General features: G+C 35.7%; 1 protein-coding gene across 1 annotated transcript in view; it reads left to right on the top strand.

The window, feature by feature from the left end:
- The window catches only part of MGAT4A (alpha-1,3-mannosyl-glycoprotein 4-beta-N-acetylglucosaminyltransferase A), an 85,858-nt gene that overhangs the window by 64,017 nt on the left and 7,446 nt on the right, over positions 1 to 14,395 (top strand). Inside the window, exons 12-13 of the mRNA XM_072849661.1 lie at positions 174 to 367; positions 12,383 to 12,461. Of these exons, the coding sequence (XP_072705762.1) occupies positions 174 to 367; positions 12,383 to 12,461 (273 nt within the window). The remainder of the gene's footprint in view (positions 1 to 173; positions 368 to 12,382; positions 12,462 to 14,395) is intronic.

The following is a 14,395-nucleotide window of genomic DNA, read 5'->3' as shown; positions in this document are numbered from 1 at the left end:
CTTTAATGGCATGTTCATCTTATTAATCAGTACAAGATCTGATACACCCAAATTGAGTAATGCATTCATTTTCCATTTGATGCAAGTGTTTGTTTTAAGTGTAACCTCTTGGGAAAAGAACATAATAAAACAGGTTATCTGACCAGCATGATGTTTGTCTTTCTTTCAATTAGGATAAAGACTTCCTGAAACCATTACTGCATAAAATCCACGTGAATCCACCTGCAGAGGTTTCGACATCTTTAAAAGTCTACCAAGGGCATACGCTAGAAAAAACCTACGTAGGGGAAGATTTTTTCTGGGCTGTCACACCAGTTGCTGGGGATTATATTCTGTTTAAATTTGACAAGCCAGTCAATGTAGAAAGGTTAGTAATTATTTGCCTTTGATCTTCATATCTAAAGCTGCTTGTTCGCCAAGAATGCTTGAAGATAGAATTTGGGGCTGTCATTATAAACTAAAGTGAAATGTCGTAGGGTCTTTGGAGTTCAGCTGAAACTATGATCATTAGTGTCTTCCCTCTAATTCTTTTACTACTGTAAATTTTGTCTTGCTCTTTTTTTTTTTTTTTTTTAAATCCAGAGCCTCTTTGATAGATGCAATTGAAAGCCAGTGCTTCTCTGGCACTTCATAAGAGAAATTAAAAGAAGCCAATTTGATTTTATTTGTATTTGGTTGGTCTGCTTCTAATTACAGAGCAATTGTACAGCATGGTGTGTGGTACAGTATGTTGTGCCCTGCAGCCTCGGTCCCTTGATTGTCCAGTTCAGAAATCTTGCTGGAGCATATCACGATGTCCCCAGACCTGAAAGCTGGGAACTCTGAAGGGTAATGTTTTTTAGATGTAGCTTTAGGGCTTGAAAAAAGTCACCGTGCTAAGACTTCAAGTTGACCTATTTAAAAAACATTAAAATGTAACCAAAAAAAAAGGGGGGGAGGGTGTCCTTGAAATACAAATATCTGTGATTTGTTAGAGGACTAAAGGTGACTTCTTTTTAGCTACTAGTCAGATTAAATAAGGATAATTGAGTTTGCACTTTAGAGTGTAGTCATCCTTTAGTTTTATTGAGACTTGTTTGCTGCTTTGCTTTTTACTGTCTTGCCAACATCGTAGTCCAAGACTTATAAAATAAATTATTTAGTGTCTGTTTAAGTGTTGCTATGTTAGTGGATACCTTTCCTCCTTTCTTCACATACCTTATGTGTTCTTTTGAGGCCAGTACCTATAGTCTGGTAGAGCAAAGTTTCTTTGGATCAATTTGACTGGATGCTTTTCTTGTGAAGCAGCCCTTTTTGCAGTCCTGAACTGAATCCAATTAGTCAACTTCTGTGCCTCGGTACATAATCAAAGGCTAAGTCTTCATCTTGGCTTAGCGCAGCAGTGAGGATCAGTAGTTTCCTTGTTACTATGTTGTTCCAAACTAGTCTGACCTATGAAACTCAAGGTTGTTGTTTGAGATGTCAAATTACTCTCTCAGTTGATTGCTGTGCTTTAAAAGACTTTCCTGGTTAGCTTTCCAAGATGCATGAGGAATATGACTGCCATACCTCCTTGGATTAAAGGCAGAATCTTTTTTATCCTTTGCCAATAGTTTAAAAAAAATATATTTTTCAACTCAGATGTAGGAATTCATTGATTTCTTTTTGATCAAATTTTCCTTTTCAAAGTTATGAAGTAAACGTTGTCCAATTTGTGTGTTTGGTTTTGTTTTTTTTTAAAAAGAACTATATGCATCTACGTTATGAATAGAGTAACTGTAAGCAGCAAATGTTGATCTTGAGTGGATTAGGATGAGTCAAATGCACAATGGCAATTTTGGAAAGCATTGCTAGCAAGTGTCATAGGTCAGCACTGTTATTTAAAAAATGGCATGCACAGGTCTGAAGAAAATATTTTTTTATATGTGTTACCTTAATGGTGAGGGAATTGGAGGAACGAGTAAGTACTAATTATTTGTGCAAAAGGTGGGAAGATAGTGTTCATTATTGTGCCCTGGAAAATTGTAGCTAGGCCTAAGGTAATTACGTCTACCTGCTGTGTTAAGAAAATCCCAGCAGTAGAAGATGATATGTTTTGGGGTTTTTTTTGTAATTTCTATTTATTGAAGAAATGCATTTTAGTTTTAGAAGAAAGGGAACATCTTGTATTCTGTTGCTTCCTCAAAGGAAGTCCACCAATTAGACTGATGCTACCTGTTCAGACTTAAGTTTAACATTGTTTGGGCTATCATTGTAAGCCATTTCAAAGTTTATTATTATTTTAGCTTCTATTGCCACAGTGTCCTCAAAAATGCAATATTTTGCCTTTCTGAAGTCAGTGGCTGATTAGGGCTACAGATGATGTAATTTCAAATTGTTGGGGACTTGTTTTTGTTTGTCTACTTAATTTCAGCAGCAGCAGATTTTGGTAGGTGAAGGTCAAGTGGAGCAATGATGTTTCCTGGTATTTCAAGGATTCTTGCTGAGGCAGTCAAAAATAGAACTGTGATTTGCGGGTTGAAACACAGAAAAGGGCAAATGGACTGAGCATTAGGAAGACTTGCCTGGTGGAGAGATACAGCTGATTGTGGGCATTAAGAGTAGAAAATATGCTTTTGAAAGCCATCTTGTGTTTGTGAAGGGATGCAACAGGTTTTTTCCTTTTTCCTTTTCTTTTTAAGTAATAGAAAAGCTCTTTGAATTTACAGAAAATTTTGTCTACCAAGTCAGTTTAATAACTCCCATAATAAATTCTTGATAAACAAGTTTTTCAATGGAAATATTGACCACAACTCTGACTGAATGAATGGCAGGTCTGTTACACTGTGACAGAGCACTAACTTGTTCCTATATTTTATTTTTACATGCCAAACGTTTTGCTAAATGGAATTTAAATTTTCTGCTGAGTATAGCAGTTCAACAATTAGCTTTAATTAAATCTTTAAATATTTCATTTTTGAGATATGAGAATATTGTCAGTGATAACACTGGCAAGGATGTCTTAACAGTTTAAAGGGAGAACTGAGCTCACTTCACTGAGCAGAAAGTAACATTTGTGGCTATTTTGTGCAAGACCTGGTTGGCAGATCCCTGCTGAATACTGAACAGTCAAGTAGACGGTGCTTGTTCTAAACCACACCTGAAGAACTGGGATGTGTAAATTGAAATTGTCTAATGCTCATTGTAGTAACAGCTCTTGTACTGAACCTTTCGGTTTTTTTCCAAGCAAAAGATCTCCAGCCACAACATTGAAGTCCCTTAATAGTAAGTTAGGATCTCATTCTTATTTTTGCAATAAGAAGTTACATACTTCTCTTTCAGTAGCATGTCCTTAGGAATGAAAGTGGATGCACTGACTTTCTTCTTAAAAACAAATTGCACAGCAGTGTTGAAGGTGTGGTTTGGTTTTGGTTTGTTGGTTTTTTTTTAAAATAAATGGATGGACTGTTTTCTAAATGCTCAAAACAGCTTACATTGTAAAGATAAGAAATACTGAATTTCTGTTCCCTTGGGTTGTTACATAATTATTGAAATCTACTTTGCTATTTTGGTATATACACTGTTGTTCCAAGCACACATTTAATTATTAAAACTGCGAGTTTTATTTAAGAGTTTCTTTATGAAGCATACATTATTACTACTTTAATGCTAGTACTGAATGTAAATTCATTTTACTCTCTATAAATAACAGATTCAAGATACTTCTTTTCTTACTAGTTACTCTTTTTGTTCAGAGATGTCAGTGAGGAATGTTGTACCCAAGCAGCTCATTGTGAAGAGCTTTTGACTTGAGGCGTTGCTTTCTTTGAGGGGTTTTTGTATGTAGGAAGCTCTGAAATATTGGTAGATGAGTAGTGAATCTTGAACAGAGGTAATAAACTTTGAATGTGATCCTGGTTTAAATAAAAACAAAACCAAAACACATCCCAGAAAGATGTTCCATTGCAGCACTTAAGTGATACTGGTGTCCATCATCATCACAACCATCTCTTCTTTAGCTGCCTAAGTTTCAGAGTCCTCCCTATAGATGTGATTGACACAAATCTGATATTGTTTTCAAAGAACATGTGCACTAATTACATCGAGGAAGCCCTTGGAAGCGCATAACCTATGGCTGTTTTAATTAGATTATGTTTACACTTGTCAGCTTTTCTGCAATAGGAATTTAGAATGGATATTTATAAAAAAGGCTTCAGGTTTGTTTCAGTATAAATTGCTCAAATGCTGATCTTTATTAAAAAAAAAGCTGCAGGAAAAGACAAGGATGTATTTTATACTGTGGAAAGGAAAAAAAAAAATCAAAAAACAAAACCCACCCCAACCTCACCGGTATATATATATATATATATAAATTTGCTTTATATTTTTAAAATATGAGGCTCATCCTTTCTTGTATGTAACTGCTTGGTAGTGTTACTTTGAATATTTTCAAAAGGATTAGCAGAGTTTGCTTTTTTGGTGGGGGTATTTGGTTTTTTTGTTTGTTTTGTTTGTTCCCCCCACAATTTTTATAACTCTAGTTGCCCCATAGTTGTGTTCTTCTTTTAGCAAGTTATTGGGTGGTCATCCTAATGTGACATTGATTATCAATAAAGTGATTTTATGAGGTAGAACTTGCTGACTGGTATTTCAGCTTTAAACTGAAATCTTAATACTTTGACAAACCAGCTTGTAGATTACATTTACTACTTTGTGTTCTGATATTGGCATAGATACTGGATATGCAGTATTTGAGACTAATCATCTAATTTTCCATATTGTTGACCCTGGAATCCCAGGGAACATGTGATGTTAACCTCACATGTATTTCCCATGGCATCTTCTCACAACATAGAATTGCCACTCATGCAATAAATATATATTTGACTATTTCAGCTAGAATATCAATGTATTGAGTGTGAAGAGTGTCTTGTTGGGCTCCTGGTAACTAAACATATAGATTATTTTGTCTGCTTTGAAATTATTGTGACAGTGCTGAAAAATACCGGCATGAAAAGTGACAGTTGCTTGCCTGTTATTACTGCCACTTCGTTGTAAAGGAAAATAAATGCAGCTTTTAAAACAGGTTCTCTAGCAGTGAAAACTTAAAAGGAATTTATTTTTTTTTTAAGTAGAACAAAGTTACCAAAAAAAAAAGGTATCATAGCAGTTGGTCATGTATGTATCTAAAATGTAGTTGATTATCCATCCTATGGGATGCAACTCTTTCTGTGGGTGGAGAGATACAAGATCAAATGCATTACAAAGGAAAAAAAGACTTCCTAATAGTTTTCCAAAACTGGCAGTGAAGTGGAACTTTCTCATCATTTGCTTTTGCAGTAACAACCACTAGTAACAACCTAGGGAACTGCAAAATTGTTTGGGTTTTAGAGTAGTACAGCAGTAACTTGACTGATGTATAAGCTGTTCTTTGTTCATAATCACTGTTCAGTGCAGAAACTCTCCTTCAGCACAATGCAATACGTTCAACCTTTCTTGGGCAATTTTAGCTGAAGAACCACGTATGTGCACACACACAGAGTGTATGATTTAGAAATAATCTTTGTTCTGATTCTAAAGATATAATACAGGTTATTAAAGTTTAACATAATCTTAATTTTATTAAGCTTTAATGGTGGTGTCAGTTGATAGGAAATATTTGAAAGTCTCTTAAGTTATTATTTTAAATGTTTTGGTGTTTGTCAGTATATTTCAGGTGAGATAATATTTTTAGTGTATACAAAAAAGAGAATTTGAGCACTTTTGTTTCTGTGTTTACATAAGCTTCTGTACTAACAAGTAGAACATCCTCAAATGGATGCACTGACAGCGGGGATTTGGCAGGCAGGCTCCCAGCCACTGATGCTGTTTGCTCTGGGCATGGAACTCTGCCCATAACAATGAGGCAAGAACTTCATATGAAAAGGGGAAAAAAACCCAAAGTATGGATCAGAGACAAAAGAAAAGAGCTGCCTGAGCCAAGGACATGCTGCTTCCTCCTTAATGGCACTAATATTCAAGATTTGTGTATCTGGCAGTGTTCCTGGGTTTACAGTTCTCAGTCAGAAATCTTAGAGGCTTAATGCTGTTGCGTAAATGTTAGATGTCTAATGCCACTTGAGATACCCTACAATACTTCACCGGATTCCCAGAAGGGCTTGAGTCTCTGAGATGTCATAATTGCATCTTGCCAGCCTGTGATGAGGTCTCATACCCAAGTGCATCTCAATTGGTGGCAAATGCCTATATTGAAGAAAACTGAATGGAGTTATTCTCTATGCTTCTGGAGAATTAAGCTGGGGGGAAAAAATGTTTATGTGCACACCTACAGATATATACACGCACACACACACACTTATTAAAAACAAAACAAACCCCAAAGCCTTTCTACATTTCACTGATCAAAAATTCAGCAGAAGTAACCTTGCAAAAGAACATAAGGGCCTTTTAACTAATATTGATGTGGTGGAAAAATGAGTAAATTCCTTAAAGAGAAGAGCAGAGATTTCAGGACAGAGAAGAGCCCCTCCCTTAAAAAACAACCAACCAACCAACCAACAACAACAAAAAACCCACACAAACAAAAAACCCCAAGCACGAAACACCAAAAAAACCAAACCACCTCCAAAACGAAAAATTAAAAATAGTTAAAATCAATTTAATGGTAAACTCTTTTCTACTACAGTTGATGTGTGTATACTCCAGAGAGCACATTGCAGCTTTAGAAAGCTGATCTCATAGTCCTCACTGGGAAACAGAAGGCAAGAGAAGACCTGGGAATGAGATTTTCTTACCCAGCTAAATGCCTTCTACACATATTGCGCAGCTGAAGAAAGTTAGGAAATGGCATGGGTAACCTTATCAAAAGATTCAGATCGACTTCTAAAGTGGTGTGAGAAGATGAATTTCTTAGGTGTGTGTTGGATAAAAAAGACTCAGACCACTCCCCAAAATCCCCCCATCACCTCTTCAGTCAGGCTACTTTGTGGTCCTTTGACAAATATGAGAAAGTTCTCTCCTTTCGGTGTGCTGGTTCAGCACTTCTGTAAAAATGGGGAATTCATCCCTTGCAGCTCTCAAACATGCAGCCCAGTTCTATATAGGGACAGTTAGACTGGCTGGTTTTGGCAGAGGAAATGACATTTTACCATAGAAGATAATGGGGTAAATGTTCGTCTTTTTTGGTGTGGGTTTTTCGGTGGTTTGTGTTTTTTATCCCCCCCCCCCCCAATCGGAAACTATAACAACAAGATAGAAAAACTCCCATTAGATTGCTTACCTATTGTGAGTTCTTGGTGGGTATATACATAGATTTGAGGAATTAAGCTTTTTTTTGAAGTATAAGCAATTTTTGCAAAAGAGTGGGTAAGAGGCATAAAGGATAGGAGAAGAAATTGAGCCTGAGAGGGAAAAGAAATTATTCATCTTCTGTTTTTATTTTGCACAAGGAAATGATGCATGGTTAATACCGGTTTCCAGTGACAGTGGAAAAATAGCATTTCCTAATGAGGATTCTGGGAAAATGACAGGGAGGTGGTAGATTAGATTTCTTTTACCACATTTGCATCCAGTGATCAAAAATACTGGATAGAATTGATGAATAATGACTCTTGCAGTGGATGACGGCATCCATAGAGAGCCAAAAATTTGCTGACTGAATGTTGCTTTTATAGAGATTCATGTTGTGCAGAATTAAAAACTGTTTTGCTGCATGTTGCTATGGATAATTTGCTCCAATGTGGAAGGAAACATTTCCTCTCTGCCTTCCTACTTCTTTTCCTTTTCTGAAAATAGGATATACTAAAATATATCAGATTGCTAAAAAGAGACATAAGGAGAATATGTAGAGAAAAGGATTTGATTCCTGATGTTTACAGAGCACAAAGGCCCATGTTCATAAATAGATTCTTAGAATATTTGTGTTTAGCATCAAGTGAGATAAGTCTTTTGTTTCATTCAAAACAAAATCCAAATATATTGACAGTGGATGTGAATTGTGCTTTTTGTAGAATTTTTGTATATTATTTCCTTTTATAAAGCTGCCATAATTTACTGATAAAGTTATTATGTGTTCTGTTCTAATTTTTAATTGCTCAACAAAATAGAAAATGCATAGATCACACTTTCTATATATATATAAAAAATAATTGGCACTTCTATTTATTTAAATAAAATATAAAAGACAATAAGACAGATTTTTTTAATGCCTAAAAGAAAACAAATCAGGTAATAGAATAACAGTTTTCTGAGCCTAAATATGCTTTGATGTGAGGGAAAGAAGAGAGATACATTCCCTTCATAAGCAAAATAGGAGGAGGGTAAAGAGGTGTGTGTAGTTGGGATTTTTTTTTTTTAAAGTACAGGTGATGGTTTAGTGCTGCAAGATGGAAAAGTTTAGCTACTCAAAGACGACTATTAAAGCTAACAGCACAGATTAGTAATATCGATATTAATTTATACACATCTTTTGGGGGATGTTACAAAAGGTGAGAATCTTTCCAGGTGCTCACTACTGGGGTAGTTCTGAATCTGAGTGTAGGCTTCTGAAGCACTGTAACAGTTAACTGCATTGGCAAGCTAATGATGTCTTTCATCAGTGTATCAATGATAATCATGCTTCTGCCCTTCTCTCCCTTTGTGTGTTAGGATGTGCATAAGTATTTGTTTCAGCTTATTGGTTTTTGATTTTTTTTTTACCCTCTAGTTGGCTTGATTTTATAGGTGATACCTAGCTCCATAGGAAGAAGTCAAACCCTCAATTTGAGTAAATACTGAAGTCACTGAACGTGACAACTGAAGTTTTCTTTGCAACTTTGACTTTGCTCCATTTTGTTGTTTGTTTGTTTTTTAAACCTTTAGTGCTCTTTAAATTTTATTATGTAATTCTTTTTGGCCACATGAGATGTTAATGTCTAGCATCCTCTATTCCTCTCATACTACATTGAGTTGATGACCAGAATGTATGCAAGGTGGTTCATACATGTAGTGACTTTGGCATGGAGGAGGTTGTCTCTGGTTTTGAATATCTACAGTAGCTAGCTATTATCTTTGACCCGTGCATCTTTAAAAAGATACTGCCAGAGAAAAAGGTTCTCTAAGGTTCAGTTACATTAGTATTTCATTTACCAGTTGTTAGAGTTACTTCTCTGATGACTTCCATCAAGAATGTCCAAATGTGTCCATGTTTGTATTTTGTAATAAAGCTGTGAAGTAATATTCCATAAGGTAATAGTAGTACTTTTTTTAACTTTAGGTGAATTTGTATTTGTTTGGGATTACTATATTAGAGGTCTATGGCTTTCAGAATTTTAATTTGAAAGAATGGTTCAGAAGGGGTTATGTTTAAGCAGCAGGTAGACAAGAATATCTTAGTGATTACATCCTAAGAAAAATGTCAGTTAACTAGGAGGGTGAAAAAAATAAAAAGCATGTTTTTAGTGTTTAATGGACTGTCAACTGTAAATCCAAGGACAGATGTCAGAACAACTTAGCCAAAAGCACAACTACTTCCATGTCTTTCAGTCTCTGTATCCAGAAAAATCTTTCATAGTCTGAAAACCTTGAAAACTTGTGATTTATCAATATGTGAGGGAGGCAAGTTTTACAAAAGAACAGCTAATGACACTTCTTTTAGGACCTGTAGAATATCTGTTTATTTGTAAATTAAATTTTCTTTCAAATAAATTTTTTTAATTTGTAAATTTTATTTCTAAGCAAAAGATTGATCATAGATGTGCACTGTGTACGTATATGCATACTTCTATTTTTAATCTGTGTAACTTTTTCTGACTAAGTAGGTCAAGTGTTCAAGCAAGGCTCAGATATAAAAATATCCCTTCCTTTCTAAACATAATTTTAAGTAAGTGGTGACATATGCATATGTTATATATGTGTGTGCATATGGGTAGACAGATAGTTATAGAAAACATATTAAAAAAGCGAGTTCGATTACATGGAAATCTGGAAATCAGATTTTATTAATTACTTCTGTAAATTGTTTTGGCATTGTGCCAACTTGTGAGTGCATTTTCCTAATGGAGTGATAACTGCTGGGGGGAGGAAACCATACTTCAGTTTCAAAAGTTGATAGCACAGAAGGCGAAATGGTTGGCTAAGGTTGTATGGTCGCAGGGTTGTTTTTAAAAACAAACAAACAAAACCCAAATAAATAAATACCCCCCGCCCCAAAACCAAACCCACAAACAAACAAAAAAACAACCCACCACCACCACTTCCCTCCTGCCTGCCCCAGCAAAAAACCCCCACCCAAGCATCCCAAACCCATTATCGTTCATTGAGACCACAGTGATCAAAGATCAGGAGGAGTTTGTGGCTTTTTAGGTGTGTCTTCTCAGAAATAAGACTTGTGAACTAGAAAGACACTACTGTGTCTGTGGTTTGGTTGGAGTGTTCCATGGCAGCACCTTAGATGTGAGTGTTTGATCACTTGCATTTTAAAATAAGTCTCCTTTAGAATTTTCAGTGTTTTCAAGAGAAAAACTCCCAGTAACGGTTAGGGTATCTGACAGACCAAAGAATGGCAAGTTAGATCTGCTAGGTCAGAAGACAGCAGAATATACTTTTAGTCCTCTTCTGGTCAGCTTTGACAAGAGTTTTGTTTTGCTTGTTATTGAAGCATATAATAAAGGCATCTTCCTAGACAGGATAATTAAGTCTTTGGGGATTTTTGGATGTCACTAATGTTTAGAAAAAGTCACAGGATTTTTCTTGGAAGAACTATGTATGTTTTAGGTAGCTTGTGTACTTTAGAATTGACTAAGCTTTACATTAAACTACAGTGGGGAAATTATTTTTCTTGAAGCACGTACAATGCTGAAGGTTACTGAATCCAATTTTGGTTTGCAGTTCAATCTGTGCAGTTCTGCTGAAACCAGTGCAATAGAAATCAATGTAGCTTTCTTATATCAGAGCGTGTGGTTTTACTCCTCCTCTGAGCCTTGATAAAATAAATGTTATATATATGTGTGTGTGTGTGTGTGTGTTGTTTGTATTTTTTTAAATTACTTCTATCATTTTGGGATCACAGACATTTCTGAGTCAGGGTCAGAGAGCTCTGTTTTCTTCTACTTCTTGTCTTGTAGCTATGGAGTATGGATTAATGGCAAGTACTTACCTGGCTTCAGACATACTGGGTAAAGACAAACTGGAATTTCCATCTCCAATTATGTCTTAATAAATTGCAAATTGAGCTAATGTTTGTAATTTTAATCAAGTGATAATTTCTGAACTAATTTTGTCCCTGGCTGGTGATGTATTTAATGTTGAAGATGGTACTTACTGTTAATTTCTCTAAGTTCCAATTGAAGAAAGGTTTGAAATGTGTTGATAGATTTTTACATATTCATTTAAACGTATTAAAAGTAAAATAGGCTTGTTAAAAGTGGCATCTGAGTAGGTGTAATATCTAGGTAGTTTTTGACAGTAATCTGAATACACTCTGTGGTCCACTACAAAAAATGGTAAGAAATGAACAATTTTTCAAGCATTGATACCACCTAGTGGTAAAAAATATTGATACTTGTTTACATAATACGTATTCAAAAAAATATGAAGTTTGTGTTATATATAAGAAGAGGGAATTAAACTGTGCCTTTTGTAACATTATCTACATGTGTAGTACTGCAAAAGCTGTTTGAGAGTGGGCAGCTAGAATTCGAACACTTGCACTTCACTGCTTGATATGTATAGGGATGGTTTTGATACAGTTTTAAACATATTTACTCTGTCCCATTAAAAAAAAAAAAGATAAATTTCATTAAATGCACAACTAAATGAGGGTAACGGGGACTTTGTACAGGTATAAAAAAAACCACGTCCTTTTCTGTATGTCTGTACATGTCAAAAACATGCTTTTGTTTAAAAAAAACCCTAAACCTGTCTTTGGAGTACAAGTTTGAATTCAGGTACCATTAAGGGTGTGGATATGGGTTGGGAGTTCCTGCACAGTCATTAATGAGACTTTGCAATGAACCAGAGTGGAGAGCTGGTCTTGGGGAAAACTGGCCTGGCAAAATGTTGACTTGGATAAGTTCCCAGAACTGGTTCAGAATGGATCTGCAGAGTTCGTCCTGTGGGCACAAGGAGGGGGTGGCGCGTGGTGGGGTGGGGTGGGTGGGGTGGTCACTTTGTATAATGCAATCTGTCAAGATCAGATTATGGAAAGTACCTTTCTAAGCAAAATATTGCCCAACTACTCTTTAAAAAATGCAAAACTTTAGCCCTTTCAATTAGGGTAGTATGTGAAACCATCTTTCATTTCTTATCACCAGCTGATGTAGGTCCAGTATAAAGTTACGTTTATCATTGTAACATCTGTAATGTGACTATTAACATGTAAGATGGTAACTTAGCTAATTCTGACTGATGTATGTAGACTGTTTTGTTTTTCCATTTTCATTTATAGGTATTTGTTTCACAGTGGCAATCCAGAGCATCCAGGAGACATACTTCTAAACACAACTGTGGAAGTTTTGCCTTTTCAGGTATGAATTTATTGATCTGTGTCTTCTCCATTATAGGATAAAAGTAAAACCTCCTAATTTTATTGATGTTTTGAACAGGGTGAGGGAGACATGAATGCTTCTTTTAACTGTAGGATCTTGATGCTCTGATGCTCTCATACTTTTTCTTGTTTTTAATTGGGTCTATTAACAGAAAACTACTGTAACTATTCAGATGATCATTCAGAGTGCAGTTGGCTACAAGTGCCGTTGGTAATTTGGAGGTGAACAAGCTCATTTTCTTCCAATTCACTGCTACTATTTAAAACAAAAAAATAAAAAATCTTCCCTCTCCTGTGTATTTTGGAAAATGGGAAAGCTAAGTCAGTCTGCTTTTTGACTTAGTAAAAAAGTCTTCGTTCAGGAATTGACACACATCCAAACCTTACTAGATACTGAAATATCTGGACTCTTAAACCGAATGTGTTCCTTTCTCCTGATTACTGTTTTGTTTTTTTTTCCATAAATCAGTCTGAGTTTTATCTCAGGAGGGCACTACACTATCTAAAGTATATTCTTCTTTGAAGCTGGATGGTATGGGTTATTTTTCTTCAACTAGATACTATAGCTAACCATTTATATCACAAAACTCTGTCAGAGGATTAAGATACTAGTTCAGACAAGTTTATTTAGTATTAAAATAGCAAAGTATTTCTATCTTCTGCCATACACCTTGTGTAGGTATCTTGAAATCTGTGCCTAAATTACCATATGCTGAATCCCTTTTTATTTTTTTTTCTTTAAAAAAAAAAAAAAAGTGAATTATTATGGAGGAGTTCACTTCTCCATTCTTGCAATCTGCCTTCCTGGGAGCGAGCAAAACCAGGAATTTCTGACCACCCTCACCCCTAAAAAGAAGTTTGTCAGTTTTATTCTAATTATACAACATGATATATGGAATATTATAAGATTTCTGGGTTTTGTTTCTCAAGACTTTTGGAAATATATTCAACCACAAAACCAGCATCAGTTCTCACTTCATCTGGGCCCAAGATACCACAAGATAACGAGAAAAAAATGTGCATCAAGCATCTCTTTTTTTGGCTACACTTGCCTGTGAAATGTCCCTCAAACTGGAGCATCCTTTAAGGAAGTAATGCTACCGAGCTTCAATTGCTATTGACACAATTTGTGGAAAGGTAAACAGGAAATTCTGCATCTGGCCCATTCCTAAGCCATTGGTGTCAGCAGAAAATGTCACCAATATGAGGACAGCAGCTGCAGAATGATAGGTACTGTCCTGAGGGAACGATTTCTCCACCATGGACTTCAGTAGAGCTGGCAGCCCATTCAGGTACTTCAACCCTGATCCTCCCTAAGCAGAATTCAGAAAAACAAAAAACAACCCTTAGAAACCAGAATGCCCCCAGACTGGATTTGTCTGGGACTCAAGCAACACACTCAAAAAAAACAACCAACCAACAAAATCCAAAACAAACCAACCAAACAAAAAACCCCACCAAACCACAAAGACCCCCAAAACCAAAAAAACCCCACCACTTTTTCAGCAGCCTCCCTTAAAAGTAGGAATTAAAAAAAAAAAAAAAGCTGATGGATTTAATCTCTTGTTTTGTCAAGCATTTTTAATTGATTCCTAGGAAATTCTTACAGTGGGTCTTTTAGTATTGGATCACGTGATTCTGGTTGTAATTTTCCAGCTGTTTTTGAAGCTCTGGTCTACAATCTCATTTTTCTGTGCTTATTAAAGAAACTTATTGATACCCATCCCTTTTTTAGTGAGGCAGTGATAATTGCAATGCTTTCCTTGCTGGTCTGATGGCTTTTCATCTCACCCAAATTCTTACATCAAAAAGTAAGCTGTAAGTTTCATTCGTCCTGAGAGAAATCTCTGGTTCAACCACAGGAAAAGAAGGCAAGATCCTGCCTTTGCTTTTCTTCTACTGTCTATGCCAGTA

Source organism: Ciconia boyciana, chromosome 1 (genome assembly GCF_034638445.1).
Source record: "Ciconia boyciana chromosome 1, ASM3463844v1, whole genome shotgun sequence".
NCBI lineage: Eukaryota > Metazoa > Chordata > Aves > Ciconiiformes > Ciconiidae > Ciconia > Ciconia boyciana.
Note: the sequence above shows the minus strand (reverse complement) of the source record. Positions and strands in the feature narration are given on the sequence as shown.